This window comes from Thalassophryne amazonica, chromosome 8 (assembly GCF_902500255.1).
Source record: "Thalassophryne amazonica chromosome 8, fThaAma1.1, whole genome shotgun sequence".
NCBI lineage: Eukaryota > Metazoa > Chordata > Actinopteri > Batrachoidiformes > Batrachoididae > Thalassophryne > Thalassophryne amazonica.
In genome coordinates, this window is record NC_047110.1 from 66519424 (window position 1) to 66540780 (window position 21357).

Consider the following 21357-nt stretch of genomic DNA (forward strand, 5'->3'; position numbering starts at 1 on the left):
GTCAGGGGAGCTATGACATGGTTTGTGCAATACTGTCAACGCTATGAGAAATCAGTTTTTCTCCTATAATAGTACAAAAGAAAAATTTAATGACCAAAGAAATAATGAAAAACAATGCAGAATATCCATCCAAATTTGGAAATCAGTCATTTCCCCACATCTGTACGTCTAATTAAGACTGCAGCCTTGAGGGTTTTGATTATCAGTGCTCTGCCTCCCCAGCCATTGTGCTGAGCTCCACATGTGAGTCAAAACACCTGTCAGTACCTTTCTTATAGATGTAACTGGCTATAAAGTCATTTTCACACCTAGACATGAGTTAACATTCATGCAAATGTGGTTAGAATGCGATTGTGTTTTGTGAGCCACTGGACTTTTGCAGTAGTCACAAGTCTTGTCGATTGTTAATTAGACATACTGGCGGATTTTTTTGGACATATAGCTGTGTCCAAAGTCTTGAATTCGTGCCCTTTTTCATCTAGATTTCAACTTTGAGGGAGCAGATTTGAAAATGAAAATAATTCGGGTTAAACTCTTAGAAATTTATCAAATAAGATTGTATACAAATAATGAATGTTTCAGTTCAATGGTACAAATATTTCATGAGGTGAAAGCTGGAACATACCATTCAACGAGGCTATGCAGAGTAGAATGGTATATTCCAGCTGTGCACTGACTTTGGACTTTCGTGAAAAAAAAAGACTTTGTCGTTCCTCGGTCCAGCCAAAAATCACGTCATCTTTTCATCTGAACAGCTCTTCATGCATCCAGGTGGCTTACAGCAGAATGGATTTTGGGTGTGTGTGTATGTGTGTGTGTTACAAGAATTAGCAGCGTCATTTAGGTCAATTAAATCATTGTGGCGTTGTCCACCCCGCACGCGTGCACGCACACACACACACGCAACTGGGTCGGCGCTTGTGCGTGCGTGTACTACCAAAAAAAGACTGTGTACATCCTCAGTGCAGCAAAAAAAAAAAAATCACGTCAGAAATTAGTCCAGCTTTTCATTCCAACTTCCCGCTAATAGCCTCCAGACAACGCAGTGGATTTGGTGTGTGTGTGTGTGCGCGCATGTGTGTGTGTGCGCACGAGCACGTGTGTGCGCACATGTGCAGAGTGCAATGGTACCAAACGTATGGAACCAAACTGCACTCTAACTGCAATGCAACACAAGTGGGATGAATTAATCCATGTTATGTGACATACACTCAACAAAAATATAAACGCAACACTTTTGGTTTTGCTCCCATTTTGTATGAGATGAACTCAAAGATCTAAAACTTTTTCCTCAACTGGTACACGCTGTCGTATACGCCGGTCCAGAGCATCCCAAACATGCTCAATGGGTGACATGTCCGGTGAGTATGCCGGCCATGCAAGAACTGGGACATTTTCAGCTTCCAAGAATTGTGTACAGATCCTTGCAACATGGGGCCGTGAATTATCCTGCTGCAACATGAGGTGATGTTCTTGGATGTATGGCACAACAATGGGCCTCAGGATCTTGTCACAGTATCTCTGTGCATTCAAAATGCCATCAATAAAATGCACCTGTGTTCTTCGTCCATAACAGACACCTTCCCATACCATAACCCCACTGCCACCACTCGATCCACAACACTGACATCAGAAAACCGCTCACCCACACGACGCCACACACACTGTCTGCCATCTGCCCTGGACAGTGTGAACCGGGATTCATCCGTGAAGAGAACAACTCTCCAACGTGCCAAACTCCAGCGAATGTGAGCATTTGCCCACTCAAGTCAGTTACGACGATGAACTGGAGTCAGGTCGAGACCCCGATGAGGACGACGAGCATGCAGATGAGCTTCCCTGAGACGGTTTCTGACAGTTTGTGCAGAAATTCTTTGGTTATGCAAACCGATTGTTTCAGCAGCTGTCCGAGTGGCTGGTCTCAGACGATCTTGGAGGTGAACATGCTGGATGTGGAGGTCCTGGGCTGGTGTGGTCTGCGGTTGTGAGGCTGGTTGGATGTACTGCCAAATTCTCTGAAACGCCTTTGGAGACGGCTTTTGGTAGAGAAATGAGCATTCAATACACGAGCAACAGCTCTGGTTGACATTCCTGCTGTCAGCATGCCAATTGCACGCTCCCTCAAATCTTGTGACATCTGTGGCATTGTGCTGTGTGATACAACTGCACCTTTCAGAGTGGCCTTTTATTGTGGGCAGTCTAAGGCACACCTGTGCACTAATCATGGTGTCTAATCAGCATCTTGGTATGGCACACCTGTGAGGTGGGATGGATTATCTCAGCAAAGGAGAAGTGCTCACTATCACAGATTTAGACTGGTTTGTGAACAATATTTGAGGGAAATGGTGATATTGTGTATGTGGCAAAAGTTTTAGATCTTTGAGTTCATCTCATACAGAATGGGAGCAAAACCAAAAGTGTTGCATTTATATTTTTGTTGAGTGTACAAAGCACCAATCAAAAGACAAGGATCCACTCAGCCATTATATAATATCTGCTATTAGACATATGCCTATGTATGACAGCATTTTTAATATCTTCGGCAAACGCTGGCTAAGCCGTCAAGGTGTGACAGGGGTGATATTATCAAAAAATTACTTTTATTTACGTAAAGGTTCAGGGCATGCTACTGCTCCCGAAACCTGGGAAACATAAAAGGGTGATATAATGCAATCATTGTCCAAAAAGTGTAAAATATCAACCCTTGTTTCTGAGGTTATTAACAAATTAAATATCATGTTTTTCATCTTCTGAAAGAGATTGATTCATGAATTTTTGACAGTGTGTCAAGTCAAATGAGATCATGTCTTGGAATTGTATAGATTTTTATTCTGTTCAGTGTCGCTGAATATAGATGCCGCTCTAATTCCTGTATCCTGCTAACACACTGCCTTTCTCCACCATGTGATGCCCAGTGATCCCAAAGGTGACCAAACACCTCCTGTCCAACCCAGTGTTCACCTGCATCATCTTGGCGGCCTGCATGGAGATTGCAGTTGTGGCCGGCTTTGCAGCCTTCCTGGCCAAGTACCTCGAGCAGCAGTTCAACCTCACCACCACATCAGCAAACCAACTCTTAGGTTTGTTTCCAGTCTTCATACGTGCACCTATAATCTCACCTGTGTTTCAGTCTTAAAAGCAGGAATTGTTGTGATTTTTTTTTTTTTTTTTTTTCCCTTGTGAAGGTATGACAGCCATTCCATGTGCATGTCTGGGGATATTCATGGGGGGCCTTCTGGTGAAGAAGCTGAACCTGTCCGCTCTTGGTGCCATTCGCATGGCAATGCTCGTCAACTTGATTTCTACCGCCTGTTACATCTCCTTCCTCTTCCTGGGTTGTAACACTGGTCCTGTTGCAGGAGTGACAGTCGCATATGGAAATGAGTAAGTCGAGTCCAAACTTACGGCAGCCAGCTTTGTTTGAATGTGTCATATGCCTGCATAAACATAACGTCCTCCATGGGTTTTGTTTTTTAGGCTGATTGGTATCTGCTGTGCCAGGTTTTTGTTTTTACACTGTATCTATAGTAACAAGAGGCACAGTTTATCAGATCAGGAACAGCAGGTCCCAGTCAAGTACTACAGAACCACCTTTGGCCCTTGATACCTGCCAGGGAACTGGTCCATCTCCATTTCTTTGAACGTACATATCTATCTGCTGCAGCCAGGTGAAACCTGAGCATCATCTTGGACCTTCCCAGGTACTGGTGGTCCTCAACAGTGAGGCATCCGGATCATGGCCAGAGAAACATGACAAGACCAGAATGGTGTAGGTGACATTACCTCACAGTTGGCTCTGATCAAATCCGATCAGAATCGACTCAATCAAAGCATTTTTGATTGATTTTGTATTTGATAAATTCAACCCGTTTCAACTCAGACTCACTAAATAAGTGAGCATTCCCTCCGCTTTGCTTGGTAAACACAGTGCCAGCAAACTAAACGGACAGTCGTGGCTGCTGCTGATTCACTACAGAGCCATGAGAGCCCTGCCACACATTTTTAAAAGCAATTTAACACACTTTTTAAATACAAAACAAGCCTATTTTATTAATGCAATATCATCAACAGTGTGCACACTGTTGGTGTGTTTCTTAGGTATGAAGTGATAACAGGCAGCGCTCAGTGCTGCTGTGCGAGTTTCAAAAACATATTTCACATTGCTTCAAATACACATGAAATCTGTTTCTGAGGGATAATGCACGTGATATGACCTTCCTTCCAGCCAATCAGGTCACTGTTAAAAAATAAAAAATACAAAAATTAATCAAGATGAGCTTTTACTGTCGGAATTCCGATCACTATTCACAGTCCCTCAATTTTTAGAGTCTGCAAGTACATGGACAAAATAACTAAAGTGTGTGTGTGTGTGTGTGTGTGTGTGTGTGTGTGTGTGTGTGTGTGTGTGTGTGTGTGTGTGTGTGTGTGTGTGTATACAGTGTCACCCCCCAAAAAAAACAACCCATAAAACTTGTAATAATTCCCATGTAACTAACTTAAACTTCAGTCTGTACAATCATTCCCCAAAGTTTCAGTTATCTTGGTTGCTTTGTATAAATGTCATATTCTTTCTAAATTATTCTCCAAATGTAGTCTTCCCCAACATGTCACAGTAGTGTTCAAAATAGTAGTAGTGCTATGTGACTTGACCCAGCTATCTTAGCTAATTATAGGCCAATCTCCAACCTTCCTCTTCTCTCAAAGATTCTTGAAAGGGTAGTTGTACAACAGATAACTGATCATCTGCAGAGGAATGGTCTATTTGAAGAGTTTCAGTCAGAGTTTAGAATTCATCATAGTACAGAAACAGCATTAGTGAAGGTTACAAATGATCTTCTTATGGCCTCAGACAGTGGACTCATCTCTGTGCTTGTTCTGTTAGACCTCAGTGCTGCTTTTGATACTGTTGACCATAAAATTTTATTACAGAGATTAGAGCATGCCATAGGTATTAAAGGCACTGCGCTGCAGTGGTTTGAATCATATTTATCTAATAGATTACAATTTGTTCATGTAAATGGGGAATCTTCTTCACAGACTAAGGTTAATTATGGGGTTCCACAAGGTTCTGTGCTAGGACCAGTTTTATTCACTTTATACATGCTTCCCTTAGGCAGTATTATTAGACAGCATTGCTTAAATTTTCATTGTTACGCAGATGATACCCAGCTTTATCTATCCATGAAGCCAGAGGACACACACCAATTAGCTAAACTGCAGGATTGTCTTACAGACATAAGGACATGGATGACCTCTAATTTCCTGCTTTTAAACTCAGATAAAACCGAAGTTATTGTACTTGGCCCCACAAATCTTAGAAACATGGTGTCTAACCAGATCCTTACTCTGGATGGCATTACCCTGACCTCTAGTAATACTGTGACAAATCTTGGAGTCATTTTTGATCAGGATATGTCATTCAATGTGCATATTAAACAAATATGTAGGACTGCTTTTTTGCATTTGCGCAATATCTCTAAAATTAGAAAGGTCTTGTCTCAGAGTGATGCTGAAAAACTAATTCATGCATTTATTTCCTCTAGGCTGGACTATTGTAATTCATTATTATCAGGTTGTCCTAAAAGTTCCCTGAAAAGCCTTCAGTTAATTCAAAATGCTGCAGCTAGAGTACTGACAGGGACTAGAAGGGGAGAGCATATCTCAGCCATATTAGCCTCTCTTCATTGGCTTCCTGTTAATTCTAGAATAGAATTTAAAATTCTTCTTCTTACTTATAAGGTTTTGAATAATCAGGTCCCATCTTATCTTAGGGACCTCATAGTACCATATTACCCCAATAGAGCGCTTCGCTCTCAGACTGCAGGCTTACTTGTAGTTCCTAGGGTTTGTAAGAGTAGAATGGGAGGCAGAGCCTTCAGTTTTCAGGCTCTTCTCCTCTGGAACCAGCTCCCAATTCGGATCAGGGAGACAGACACCCTCTCTACTTTTAAGATTAGGCTTAAAACTTTCCTTTTTGCTCAAGCTTATAGTTAGGGCTGGATCAGGTGACCCTGAACCATCCCTTAGTTATGCTGCTATAGACTTAGACTGCTGGGGGGTTCCCATGATGCACGGAGTGTTTCTTTCTCTTTTTGCTCTGTATGCACCACGCTGCATTTAATCATTATTGATTGATCTCTGCTCCCCTCCACAGCATGTCTTTTTCCTGGTTCTCTCCCTCAGCCCCAACCAGTCCCAGCAGAAGACTGCCCCTCCCTGAGCCTGGTTCTGCTGGAGGTTTCTTCCTGTTAAAAGGGAGATTTTCCTTCCCACTGTCGCCAAGTGCTTGCTCACAGGGGGTCGTTTTGACCGTTGGGGTTTTTCCATAATTATTGTATGGCTTTGCCTTACAATATAAAGCGCCTTGGGGCAACTGTTTGTTGTGATTTGGCGCTATATAAATAAAATTGATTTGATTTGAGTAAAAAGATTATTCCAGGTTTTGAGTATATTTCTTATTGTTACATGGGAAACAAGGTACCAGTAGATTCAGTAGATTCTCACAAATCCAACAAGACCAAGCATTCATGATATGCACACTCTTAAGGCTATGAAATTGGGCTATTAGTAAAAAGACGTAGAAAAGGGAGTGTTCACAATAATAGTAGCATCTGCTGTTGACGCTACAAACTCAAAACTATTATGTTCAAACTGCTTTTTTAGCAATCCTGTGAATCACTAAACTAGTATTTAGTTGTATAACCACAGTTTTTCATGATTTCTTTACATCTGCGAGGCATTAATTTTGTTGGTTTGGAACCACGATTTTGCCCGTTTACTAGTGTGCTTGGGGTCATTGTCTTGTTGAAACACCCATTTCAAAGGCATGTTCTCTTCAGCATAAGGCAACATGACCTCTTCAAGTATTTTGACATATCCAAACTGATCCATGATACCTGGTATGCGATATATAGGCCCAACACCATAGTAGGAGAAACATGCCCATATCATGATGCTTGCACCACCATGCTTCACTGTCTTCACTGTGAACTGTGGCTTGAATTCAGAGTTTGGGGGTTGTCTCACAAACTGTCTGCGGCCCTTGGACCCAAAAAGAACAATTTTACTCTCATCAGTCCACAAAATATCCCTCTTTCTCTTTAGGCCAGTTGATGTGTTCTTTGGCAAATTGTAACCTTTTCTGCACATGTCTTTTATTTAACAGAGGCACTTTGCGGGGGATTCTTGCAAATAAATTAGCTTCACACAGGCATCTTCTAACTGTCACAGCACTTACAGGTAACTCCAGACTGTCTTTGATCATCCTGGAGCTGATCAGTGGGTGAGCCTTTGCTATTCTGGTTATTCTTCTATCCATTTTGATGGTTGTTTTCCGTTTTCTTCCACACGTCTGTTTTTTTTTTTTTTTGTCCATTTTAAAGCATTGGAGATCATTGTAGATGAACAGCCTATCATTTTTTGCACCTGCGTATAAGTTTTCCCCTCTCCAATCAACTTTTTAATCAAACTACACTGTTCTTCTGAACAATGTCTTGAACGTCCCATTTTCCTCAGGCTTTTCAAAGAGAAAAGCATGTTCAACAGGTGCTGGCTTCATCCTTAAATAGGGGACACCTGATTCACACCTGTTTTTTTTTTTTTCTGATTCACACCTGTTTGTTCCACAAAATTGACGAACTCACTGACTGAATGCCACACTACTATTATTGTGAACACCCCCTTTTCTACTTTTTTGTACTTCTTCTTTGTCTTTTGGCTATTCTCCTGCCACCTTTCTCCACCCACTCCACCCTGCCTGCACTCTCTTCTTCACCTCTCTACCACACTCTCCATTACTTTGAACAGTTGACCCCAAATATTTAAACTCATTTACTTTCACCACTTCTACTCCTTGTAACTGCACTATTCCACTGGGCTCCCTCTCATTCACACACATGTACTCAGTCTTGCTTCTACTGACTTTCATTCTCCTTCTCTCCAAAGCATATCTCCACTTCTCCAGACTAGACTCAACTTGCTCTCTACTCTCACTACAGATCACAATGTCATCTGCAAACATCATAGTCCATGGGGACTCCTGTCTGATCTCTTGTCCATCACCACTGCAAACAAGAAAGGACTCAGAGCTGATCCTTGGTGTAATCCCACCTCCACCTTGAATGAGTCTGTCATTCAGACTGCGCATCTCACCGCTGTCACACTATTCTTGTACATGTCCTGCACTACCCTAACATACTTCTCTGCCACTCCAGACTTCCTCATACAATACCACAACTCTTCTCTTGGCACCCTATCATAAGCTTTTTCTAAGTCCACAAACACACAATGTAACTCTTTCTGTCCTTCTCTGTACTTTTCCAACAGTATTCTCAGAGCAAACATTGCATCTGTAGTGCTCTTTCTCGGCATGAAACCATATTGCTGCTCACAGATCTTCACCTGTTTTCTAAGCCTAGCTTCTACTACTCTTTCCCATAACTTCATGCTGTGGCTGATCAGCTTTATGCCTCTGTAGTTACTGCAGCTCTGCACATCACCCTTGTTCTTGAAAATAGGAACCAGCACACTTCGTCTCCACTCCTCAGGCATGCTCTCACTTTCCAAGATTTTATTAAAAAATCTGGTTAGAAACTCTACTGCTATCTCTCCTAGACATTTCCATGCCTCCACTGGAATGTCATCTGGACCGACTGCCTTTCCACTCTTCATCCTCTTCATAGCAGCCCTCACTTCTTCCTTGCTAATCTCTTGTACTTCCTGATTTACTCTCACCACATCATCCAGCCTTTTCTCTCGCTCATTTTCTTTATTCATCAACTCTTCAAAATATTCCCTCCACCTTCTCAGCACACACTCCTCACTTGTCAGCACATTACCATGTGCATCTTTTACCACCCTAACCTGCTGCACATCCTTTCCAGCTCTGTCCCTTTGTCTGGCCAATCGGTACAAGTCCTTTTCTCCTTCCTTACTATTCAACTTCTTGTACAGCTCGCAATATGCCTTTTCCTTTGCTTTTGTCACTTCTCTTTTCGCCTTACGCCGCATCTCCTTGTACTCCTGTCTACTTTCTTTATCTCTCCGACTATCCCAAAACTTTTTCGCCAACCTCTTTCTCCTTATGCTTTCCTGGACCTCTTCATTCCACCACCAAGTCTCCTTGTCTTCCTTCCACTGTCCAGATGTCATACCCAGTACTGTCCTAGCTGTCTCCCTCACCACATCTGCAGTACTTTTCCAGTTGTCCAAAATTGCTTCCCCTCCAACCAGTGCTTCTCTCACCTGCTCGGTAAATTTCACACAACAGTCTTCCTCCTTCAGCTTCCACCATCTGATCCTTTGTTGAGCTCTCACTCTCTTCTTCTTCTTTACCTCTAAAGTCATCCTACAAACAACCATCCTGTGCTGTCTAGTGACACTCTCTCCTGCTACCACCTTACAGTCTGTGATTTCTTTTAGCTTGCATCTCCTATAAAGAATGTAGTCCACCTGTGTGCACCTTCCTCCACTCTTATATGTTACCCTGTGCTCCTCCCTTTTCTTAAAGTAGGTATTCACCACAGCCATTTCCATCCTTTTGCAAAATCAACTACCATCTGTCCTTCCCCATTCCTATCCTTGATACCATATCTACCCATTACTTCATCATCACCTCTGTTCCCTTCACCAACATGCCCATTGAAGTCTGCTCCTATCACCACTCTTTCATGCTTGGGCACACTCTCCACCACCTCATCTAACACACTCCAGAAATCTTCTTTCTCCTTCATCTCACAACCAACCTGTGGGGCATAAGCACTGATGATATTCATCATCACCCCTTCAATTTCCAACTTCACACTCATCACCCTGTCAGACACTCGCTTAACCTCCAACACACTTTTAACATACGCTTCCTTTAAAATGACCCCAACACCATTTCTCTTCCTGTCCTCACCATGGTACAACTTGTACCCACCGCCGATGCTCCTGCTCTTACTTCCCTTCCACTTGGTCTCTTGCACACACAATATGTCTACCTTTCTCCTCTCCATCATATCAGCCAGCTCTCTCCCTTTACCAGTCATACTACCAACATTCAAAGTCCCCACTCTCATTTCCACCCTTCTAGTTTTCTTCTTCTCCCGCTGTTCGTGGCAACGTTTTCCTCCTCTTCTTCGGCGTCTTCGCCCAGCAGTAGCCCAATTTCCACCGGCACCCTGTTGAGCAATAGCACCGGTGGCGGACATTGTTAACCCGGGCCGCGACCGATCCGGTATGGGAATTCGATTCTGAGTCTGCATAGTTCGGTTGGCTTGTTTTACACCAGATGCCCTTCCTGACGCAACCCTCCTCATTTATCCAGGCTTGGGACCGGCACTCAGAATGTACTGGCTGCACACCCCATGTGGTTGAGTTTTCTGCTTTTTTGTACTAATAGCCCAATTTCATAGCCTTAAGAGTGTGCATATCATGAATGCTTGGTCTTGTTGGATTTGTGAGAATCTACTGAATCTACTGGTACCTTGTTTCCCATGTAACAATAAGAAATATACTCAAAACCTGGATTAATCTTTTTAGTCAGAAAGCACTACTATTATTCTGAACACTACTGTATATATGTATATGTGTGTGTATGTATATGTGTATTTGTCAGCAGATAACCTGTGTCAGTTACTATAGTGATTTTACACCAATTTAAAGAAAGCTATGACCCCCTATTGTTGCTGATATTGTACAAGACAGGTGTTTAATCATTACCCAGTTAGTATTTATGTTACGCCTGAATGTCCAGATTCTACTGCATCTCTTTTCAGGACAGAAGTCGAGCAGAAACCGGAAGCTCAGTGTATCAGTCACTGCTACTGCGTCACTTCCTCCATTAGCCCCGTGTGCGGTTCCAACGGTGTCACATACCTGTCTGCCTGCTTCGCCGGCTGCACCCGATCACTGAGCCCACGGACCTCATCTACCATCTCTCAGGTCTTCACCCCAACATATGCTGCATGTCATGGACATACTGTGGCAGTGACAAGTCTCCACACAATAACACAGGATACGTAGGCCTATTAAAAAAAAAAATGTTTCCGGCAACCTGACCAATGCTATTTAACATGCCCAACTCTGGTTATTTTGTCTCCAAAAAACAATAAAACGTGTTTCTGGTAATGCGATCGACCCTATTATAAACCTGTGACCCTGGCCTTTTTATTTGAAGGCTGATGTATACTTTCCCAAAATTGATCCCAGTCAGTGACTTGGATTTTTTTGTCTTGCCAGAGCGCTCTGCTGCTGTTTATATTTGTAGATGGTCATGACACTTTATGCTTGTGTTAATACTCGGTGCACGCTGTTAACTATGGTTAAAACTGCTTCAATGAATCCTGCTCACATCAGACCTGCACTGCTAAATCTACACTGTCATATTAAAAAAAAAAACTACAAAACAACTGTGCTTAAAGCAGGGTCACTAAGTGGTGCCCCGTGTGCCACATTAGGCACAGCCTGGTTTTTCAGAACACACTGAACTTAAAATTTTGAAGGATAAACAAAAACGTGAGTGAGGAGTTGGTACAAAATTAATTTCACTTTGATGTTTTCTTTTCCACTTCCATGCTTCACTTTATTAAATAAAGTATATCAGTTTTCATAAAAACTTTTTTTGCAGCTTTCATGTAAAAGTCCATCAATGATAACTGAAATGTTCTTTGTGTTCAGTGCAAAAACCCACTAAGGCCCTTTCCCTTGGATAGTTTTGAGAAGCAGATTCATATTTGCCAAAAATACAGATTACAAAAATAAAGGAAGTGAATTCATCTTTACCCTTTTTCATATATATATATATATATATATATACACGAGGTCTCTTAGATAATAAACCGACCCTTTTATTTTTTTTTTTAACTATATGGATTTGAATGACATGCGATTACACCAATCATGCTTGAACCCTCGTGCGCATGCGTGAGTTTTTTCACGCGTGTCGGTGACGTCATTTCCCTGTGGGCAGGCCTTGAGTGAGATGTGGTCCCGCCCTCTCGGCTGAATTCCTTTGTTTCACACGCTGCTCGAGACGGCGCGCGTTGCTTTATCAAAATTTTTTCTGGACCTGTGAGGAATATCCGAGTGGACACTATTCGAGAAATTAAGCTGGTTTTCTGTGAAAAGTTTAACGGCTGATGAGAGATTATGGGGTGTTTCTGTCGGTGTAAGGACTTCCCACGGAGCGGGACGTCGGCCTGTTTCGAGCTGATAACATCCTAATTTAAGGCTTAATTCACCCAGGACATCGTGAGAGAACAGAGAAGATTCAGAAGAGGTCGGCATGAGGAATTTATGCGGACATTCCACTGTTTAAGGACATTATTTTAATGAAAGACGTACGCGCAAATTCGCCGAGTCGTTTCCGTGACGACTCGGCAAATCTGTGTGTGCCGCGACAGGAAAAACACCTCCGTGTTGAAAACCATTTGTAGAATTCAGGCGGCTTTTAATGGCTTTCAACAAGTGAGTAACTGAGAAATTGTTTAACAGCTTGGGCATGTTCCAACTTGCCCGTTAAGATTTCCAACGGAGGTGTTTTTCCTGCCGCGACCCCCCGCGGTCGGGTTCAGCCCGACATGCGACTCTGCCCGCACGTTCATTACAAAATGACCGTTAACAATGGAATGTCCGAATAAACTCCTCATGCCGAATTCTTCTGAAAGTTCTCTGTTCTCTGACGACTTATTGCGTCAACAGAGCCTGAAATGTGGAAGTTTTCAACTTGAAACGGCGAGACGCTGCCGCCTCGAAGCGCAGATCGCCGTCAGGCGCCGTGGACCGTCCTTAAAGCGACACTACCAGACCAAAATCTCTCATCAGCCGTTAAAATTTTTACCGAAAACCAGCTGAATTTATTGAATGGTGTCCACTCAGTTGTGCCTTACAGTTTTGAAAAAATTTTTATCAAACAAAGCAACAGTCTCTGAGCCATTCCTAAACAATGAAAAAAATCGACGAGCGGGTGGACGACTCCTCACTCAAAGACTGCCCACAGGCGAATGACGTAACCGACAGGCGTGAAAAAACTCTCGCATGCCCACGAGGGTTCAAGCATGTCTGATGTAATCACACGTGATTCAAATCCATATGGTTTTTGAAAAAATAATAAGGTCGGATACTTTTCTAATAGACCTCGTGTGTATATATATATATATATATATATATATATATATATATATATATATATATATATATATATATATATATATATATATATATATACACACACATAACCCCTGGCAAAAATTATGGAATCACCGGCCTTGGAGGATGTTCATTCAGTTGTTTAATTTTGTAGAAAAAAAGCAGATCACAGACATGACACAAAACTAAAGTCATTTCAAATGGCAACTTTCTGGCTTTAAGAAACACTATAAGAAATCAAGAAAAAAAGATTGTGGCAGTCAGTAACGGTTACTTTTTTAGACCAAGCAGAGGAAAAAAATATGGAATCATTCAATTCTGAGGAAAAAATTATGGAATCACCCTGTAAATTTTCATCCCCAAAACTAACACCTGCATCAAATCAGATCTGCTCGTTAGTCTGCATCTAAAAAGGAGTGAACACACCTTGGAGAGCTGTTGCACCAAGTGGACTGACATGAATCATGGCTCCAACACGAGAGATGTCAATTGAAACAAAGGAGAGGATTATCAAACTCTTAAGAGAGTAAATCATCACGCAATGTTGCAAAAGATGTTGGTTGTTCACAGTCAGCTGTGTCTAAACTCTTGACCAAATACAAACAACATGGGAAGGTTGTTAAAGGCAAACATACTGGTAGACCAAGGAAGACATCAAAGCGTCAAGACAGAAAACTTAAAGCAATATGTCTCAAAAATCGAAAAATGCACAACAAAACAAATGAGGAACGAATGGGAGGAAACTGGAGTCAACGTCTGTGACCAAACTGTAAGAAACCGCCTAAAGGAAATGGGATTTACATACAGAAAAGCTAAACGAAAGGCATCATTAACACCTAAACAGAAAAAAACAAGGTTACAATGGGCTAAGGAAAAGCAATTGTGGACTGTGGATGACTGGATGAAAGTCATATTCAGTGATGAATCTCGAATCTGCATTGGGCAAGTTGATGATGCTGGAACTTTTGTTTGGTGCTGTTCCAATGAGATTTATAAAGATGACTGCCTGAAGAGAACATGTAAATTTCCACAGTCATTGATGATATGGGGTTGCATGTCAGGTAAAGGCACTGGGGAGATGGCTGTCATTACATCATCAATAAATGCACAAGTTTATGTTGATATTTTGGACAATTGAAAGGATGTTTGGGGGTGATATCATTTTTCAAGATGATAATGCATCTTGCCATAGAGCAAAAACTGCAAAAACATTCCTTGCAAAAAGACACATAGGGTCAATGTCAATGAGCAGATCTGATTTGATGCAGGTGTTAATTTGGGGGATGAAAATTTACAGGGTGATTCCATAATTTTTTCCTCAGAATTGAGTGATTCCATATTTTTTTCCTCTGCTTGGTCTAAAAAAGTAACCGTTACTGACTGCCACAATCTTTTTTTCTTGATTTCTTATAGTGTTTCTTAAAGCCAGAAAGTTGCCATTTGAAATGACTTTAGTTTTGTGTCATGTCTGTGATCTGCTTTTTTTCTACAAAATTAAACAACTGAATGAACATCCTCTGAGGCCGGTGATTCCATAATTTGTATATATATATATATATATATATATATAGATATATATATATTAGTATATGACCAAGAAAAATAAATCCATTGACTCATGGAAGGATGAAAACCCTGAAAATTTTACTTTTTGTCACTTAATGGCTTCTTGAAATTCTAACTGGTTCCTAAGGTTTTCGAGTTGGGAGTGAGCTGGCCCGTAGATGAAAATTCCTGTTGTTTATCAATTAATATTTTTGTCTAATAGGTGAAATTAGAGGCCTGTTGGTCTGGAAAAATTCAGGTGAACCAAAGGTCTGGCATGACCAAGGCTTTGAACCGGTTTGTGGAATGAAAACGAAAACCAGACACTTCTGGTATTTTGCTAGGAACTAAAACGAGGCCAGAAACTGTGTGTGTGTATATAATATATATGTGTATATATATATATATATATATATATATATATATAATATAATTTTTTTATGTTCAGGAACAGAATTGTTAGGTAACCCATTAATATGTTTTTTGTGTGTTTTTTGTGTTGTTTGTTTTTTTAACATTTCCCTTAACAATGACCCAGTGAGGTTCACTTTCTGTCGTTCACTCATTTTGGTTGTTGGCAGGACAAAGCTCCAGGTCCTGTGTTTGATGCTGAGAAATGCACCTGGAGCAGATAAACATCAAAGGACTTCTTTTAAAACACTGAGTTTATTGCCATTATTATGCTCTTTTTTTTTTCTTTTGGAATTTAGAATTTTTATAGGATTTATTTTCAATACGACAGATGCCTGAATGGAGCTCTGTGGTGGGGGATTTCTTTAAAAACAATGCGTTTCTTCAGTAATTTCCACAATAAGGAATTAGTGTATTTCCCAGATGTCATCTTCCCAAACAAGGGCATCTCATTGTCAGGCTGTGATGATGAATCCAACTAAAACGATGTAAAAGATCAGATTAACACTTGATATTTACTCTGTGTGAGGACTGGAGCTTTATCTTTAGCTGCTGGTTAGCACTTGGTCCATTATTTTGGTCTGCCAGGCTGGGACCAACACATCTTTCAAAAATATACGAACACACTGCTTCACTTTAAATGCGCAATAAGCCTATTTCAGATGATCACCACGTACCCTCTTCCTCTTAAAAGGCTTTTGCTGCCTGCTACAGAATGCTGTATTGTCTTCTTTGCTGTCTTTCGTGGGAGCATTACAGCGCCACATATAGGTCTGGCATATACAGCATTTTTAGTGTCTCACAGCTGACATGGAATGTTATTAACCAGTTTGAAAACTTTTTTTTTTCTGACCTGTTCAGGAACATCAATTTTGGGGCAAAATCTAAAAACGGAAAACATTAAAATACAATTTCTGTTTGGAACGGACCAGTTAGGAAAAAAATCTGGTTCAAAGCCCTCGGCATGACCTCAAGTGATGCAAGTCGACCCAGTTGAAGGATAGCACGAGATCTCAAGTATGCATGACCCGGATGTATAATTGCTGTTACTTGGAAGACAATTTAATTTGACTACAGTAATTTTAACAACTTCTGTTATAAATTATATTAATACACATTGGATGAATCCCAAAATATCAGAAATATAGCAAAACAGAAATCAAATGAAATAGTCCAAGATTCAGTACGGGCGACTCTTGCACCAACACATTGGACTCCCCACCAAAAAATCCCTCCCTACCTATCCTATTTAAAATTTTTATGTTGCCATTAACATTTTTTTTTCATAGGTCTTTTACCTCTCAAGAAAAACTGTGTCCCGCAGGTCTGTCGTCACTTATTTTTAGATGCTGAGCAGTCGAGTGAGGCTGCAGTTGTTCTGAGATCAGATGCTGACTGCAGATTAATGTAGTCTATATTCAAATCACATGCAGATAGAATTACACTCAGCTCACCAGTGCAAAATATTACTGTTACCACCAGCTCACTGCTGCACTTTTGGCACAAATTTTCTTTTTTTTTTTTTTTTTTTTAAAATCCAGATATACACTGTATTTAGTTCCGCATGCGAGAAACCAAGCTTTTTCCTAAATATTTATTTAAATGAGAAGCTGGTGCGACTGTGACGAACCCTCTGGGTTTTTGCTCTGTTGACAGAACCTGACAGGATGCACTTGCATTTCTCCCGAGAGTGAACTGGCCACAGCACTTCCCGGGAAATGTCCCACTGAGGGCTGTCGGGAGGTTTTCCTCATCTTCCTGTGTGTGATTTGCATCTGCAGCCTGGTCGGAGCCATGGCCCAGACACCCTCTGTCATCATATTGATCAGGTGTGTGTGTGTGTGTGAGTGAATACCTCTGTTCTCCAATAGAATAAATATGGCAAATGAAGCACTAATGTATTCCCTGTGCCTCTCTTGAAGGACTGTGAGCCCTGAGCTGAAGTCATATGCACTTGGAGTGCTATTCCTTTTGCTACGGCTCCTTGGTGAGAACTGTTTGTGGGCTTTTATCACCCTTCATATTTTTATAAAGTGCTCTACTGACACCACTTTTCCAACACTCCACTGCTGGGTGGTGCATGCTGCCTGTTCCACCTCCTGTTTCGAAGTGATTGTGTGTTTGTTGAGAATTACATGTAAATTAACATGTAAAAACTACACATAACATGCAAATATAATAGTCACTAAAAAAAAAAAAAAAATCAAATGGGCTCATTCTGTCATCTTGGAACTCCTCTAAAAAAAAAAAGAGCAGAAAATGTATCACTGTTACTATAATAAAAACATTGTCCAATTGTCTGGTTGGTAAGATTAGACCTTACTTGTGTCAAGCACCTTGAGGCAGCTTTGTTGTGATTTCGCGCTATATAAATGAAATAAATATATAATATAAAATATGAAAATGATTACAGCTCTTGTGGTTAGTAATCTTATCAAACAAACATGTAGGTTGTGATATAATTTTTGGTTAAAGGCAAAGAAATGGTGAAAATGTGCAAAAGGAAATACAAAAACAACACACATTAAGCAGTACAACTAAACTGGAGGAATCAGGGTGAGAAGATGGTAATCAAAAAAAAAACATCCAGAATGAATCCCTGAACATTAAAAAAACAAAATAATAATCCCTGGACATCAAAACCACCACCATGGCAGATCCTGGTTACAGGCCTGAGATTTTAATTGGTATAAAGTAAAAACTCTATAAAAACAGTCCTCTTAAAATGTTTTTATCCTGAAGTATTCAAATAATGTGTAGGTTGAAGCCTTTCTATAATATGATGCTGCACTGCAAAAGAGCAGCAATAGTTAGAGTGAAATGTAATCTTATTCAGCAGGAGAACAATTTGTTTTTTTTTTGTTTGTTTTTAGCTGTCTCCACCTTGTTTTACCTTAAACTCTAGGATGCGATCATTTGACCATGAAAAGAATTTTCAGTCAGAAGATTTTTTTTCTTTAATCCATGGTGTGTGTGTGTGTGTGTGTATTTTTGCCAATTCTTTGTTGTGCTTTTGTTTTATTTTGTTGTGTTATTTGTTTGCATGGCCAAAGCAAGTGGTCAACCCGTCGAGTCTAGTCTGCTTTAGGTTTCTTCCTATAATCAAGAAATGGCTGAGGGTGTTCTCCTTACTCATGTTGACAATGTGGGGGTTGGGTAAGGTATAAACATACCCAGGTGTCACCCCCTTGTGGTGGGGTTTGATGCTGTATAAATAAGTTGAACTGTCTCTTCCAGGCTTCATCCCGCCTCCCCTGATCTTCGGCGCTGGAATCGACTCAACTTGCCTCTTCTGGAGTTCAGACTGTGGAGATCGAGGTGCCTGCCTGCTGTATGACAATATCACTTACAGGCATCTGTATGTCAGCCTCGCAATTGTTCTCAAGGGCATCGCCTTCCTCCTTTACACCACAACATGGTATTGCTTGCGCAGGAACTACAAAAAGTACATCAAAGGCAACGAGGATCACTTGTCACCAACTGAATTTTACCCCTCGCTAACGGATGGACCCAACCTGGTCGACAGGAAAAAATTTATATATAACCTAGAGGACCACGAGTTTTGTGAAAATATGGAATCGGTTTTGTAGTTTATAAATTGATTATCCTCTGAAATTAATGGCTCATGGTATTTTTCTCTTTTTTTTATGATACAGGCAACCTATTTAATGGGTCAAATTGTAAGCGGGTCCACTTTAGTCGTTTACTTACTGAGGTGTTGTCCAGTACCGGTGGGTTCCTGTGTAAATTTAGTGGTAGAAGACAACTACAATTCTGTCTCAAATCCTGGTTCCTTATTCGTGACAGACAACGGTGGCAGTGTTCTTTTAGGTCTGTCATGATTCCGGTAATCTGTCTGAAAATGACACTTCATTCAGTGCACTGTGCATTCTCTCTCAGACTTTTAGAAAAACGTTCAGGTGATTCTTGATTTATTGGTATTTAAACATTGCCAAGTGTTTACAAATTAATAGTTTACTGGTTAAAGAGCAGAACCGCCGTGTGTGGGTTTATCATAGTGGCCTGTTAGATTCTGTGTCAGAAAATCACGTCTAAAAGACCCGGTTTTCTTTCAGTGTTTTCAGCCGTTTATTGCTGGATTATCGGCACTGTTTTTGATACTGCTTAGACTAGACTGTGGAGCCTAGTCTCATAGGTGCAATCGATGTCTGACTGTTATTCACGTGTCAGAGTGCAGGTTTGTATGTTTATTACGACTTTTTCTGTTTTTTCCACCTGCAGAATTTATTCAGCCTAATATGTCTTAATAAGGGATTATACAAATGTTATTTATATTTACTTTTCATTTTGCACCTGGTGGAAGAGCAAAGACAATAAAAACTTGTATATTTTTGTGTTTTGACATCTAAATAAAAAATTATAAATGACATATTTGCATCATTAGAGCTGGAATTTTATTAGATTCTGTTTGAAAATGCTTAAGTCAAATTTTGACATTACCAAAAAAAAAAAAAAAAAATTCGGTGATTTAAAAATAGTGTGTTGCATTTGGGGATGAAGTGAAATTAGGCTGTTAATAACTTCAGCAGAAGAGTTATATTTGTAGAAGAACGGACGAGGTGCTTGTACTGTAGAATACACTGACATTATTCCTGAAGAGTTCTTTGACATGATTCAGCACAGCTGTCGATCTACTGATATCTCTGCAGTGACTGTTTTGACGTTGTCCTGTTTCTTATACTTTTTGTATGGCAGCATATTGTTTATTCTTGAAATAAATTATTTTTCAGAAAATGTTCCAACTGAACTTATTTCAGACTGCATAATTTTAAAATAATCCTGTGTTAAAGTATTTGAGTCATATCCACTCCTCTGTCCAATTTCCACCAAGCTCCATACTGTATGTGTTTGACAGCTGACTCCAGAATTGCCCTAAAATGGCTTTGTTTTGGTAAAGGTCAATGGCATTGTGGTCAAAGATCAAAATGTTGATAATTCATTCTGACATCCACCAGCCTTGGCACACACACACACAGGTGTATTCTGGAACTGCCCAGGCAAGGGCAGTATCACCAGTTATCCATCTTCATGATGAAGTGGTATAGAGGAGGATTTTCTTAAAAAGACCTGAAAGTTTAGCTACAAATTGCCAGAAGGTACATCTGAGATGCAAGCCGAGATTTGATCTGTTTAGGTGAAAGAAAAAAACTTCTCTGCTCTACTCCACTGTAAAGCTAAGAGCAGTGATGCAAAATGCAAAGCTTGCACTGTGCACAATTTCTCCAGTCACAGCCATATAAGCCTATAACTTCTGGTTTGTCTGGGTGTCTTGGTGGCTTTCCTCACTCTTCTCCTTCTTGCACAGTCACTCAGTTTTTGAGAACTGTGTACTCCATGCAGATTTACCATAAAGTGCCATACTGTTTGTATTTCTTTCTAATTAATGTAAATAAAGTCCAAGACATATTCAGTGGCAGCTTTACCATCAGAGAGCCTCGTCCACAAACTACCACAAAAGAGTCCAAGCTGTCATTGATGTTAAAGGGGAAATACACAGTATTAACAGGGTTATGTAAACTTTGGATCAGGGTCATTTGGGTAGTTCTCTTGTCATTTTGATTTAAAAAGAGGAAACACAGTTGTTTGACAATAAATGGCTTCACCCAACCACTAACCATGAGTGGAAAAAAAAGTTTTTGTGTTGTCATTCATATTCTCTTAAAAATGGCCAAAAAAAAAACTGCCAGGGTATGTAAACTTTTGAGCACAACTATATTAAGTATTTACTAGGTAGAACTGTTAATGCAGCTTATATGGAATCAAAAGTGATTTAACGGAATTGTCTTTTTTAAATCATCATTATTGAAAAATATCTCAAATTTATCCAATTTATTCTTCTGATTTTTAAACATTAAATACAGATAATTACAGTCTTGGTATGGAATGAATTGCATAGTTTAAAAATCCCTGCCCCTTGCCTGAAATTCCACACGTTAATAGATAAGTTGATAGAAGTGATCACGTGTGTACAGCGAAATTCCAGTGCATACTGGAGCCAGTCGTGCCAGCCAACAATACTTTGATGTATGTTTTGCTTATGATGTGCCTTACATCAAAGTCCCAAAATGAAGCTTTCATCATTTGAAAAATTGTTTGTGAAAGTCCAAATGTAATCTTCTGCAGGCAGGAGTTTGTTCCTTTAATCAGACGTGACAATTAACGTAATGGTGCATTGAGATGACGTATTACACGACAACTCAGCAGAATAAAAAGGACTCATACAATTTGAGCGGACAGTTGGATTTATGTCCT

General features: G+C 40.4%; 1 protein-coding gene across 2 annotated transcripts in view; it reads left to right on the top strand.

Annotated features, from left to right (window-relative positions):
* Positions 1-19844, top strand: part of slco3a1 (solute carrier organic anion transporter family, member 3A1) — a 102150-nt gene extending 82306 nt beyond the window's left edge. For both annotated transcript variants that reach the window (XM_034176539.1, XM_034176540.1), the window contains exons 5-10: positions 2916-3080; positions 3186-3384; positions 10758-10923; positions 16741-16913; positions 17007-17071; positions 18322-19844. In XM_034176539.1, the coding sequence (XP_034032430.1) occupies positions 2916-3080; positions 3186-3384; positions 10758-10923; positions 16741-16913; positions 17007-17071; positions 18322-18674 (1121 nt within the window). In that variant the 3' untranslated portion in view covers positions 18675-19844. The remainder of the gene's footprint in view (positions 1-2915; positions 3081-3185; positions 3385-10757; positions 10924-16740; positions 16914-17006; positions 17072-18321) is intronic.
* The last annotated feature ends 1513 nt before the right edge of the window (positions 19845-21357 follow it).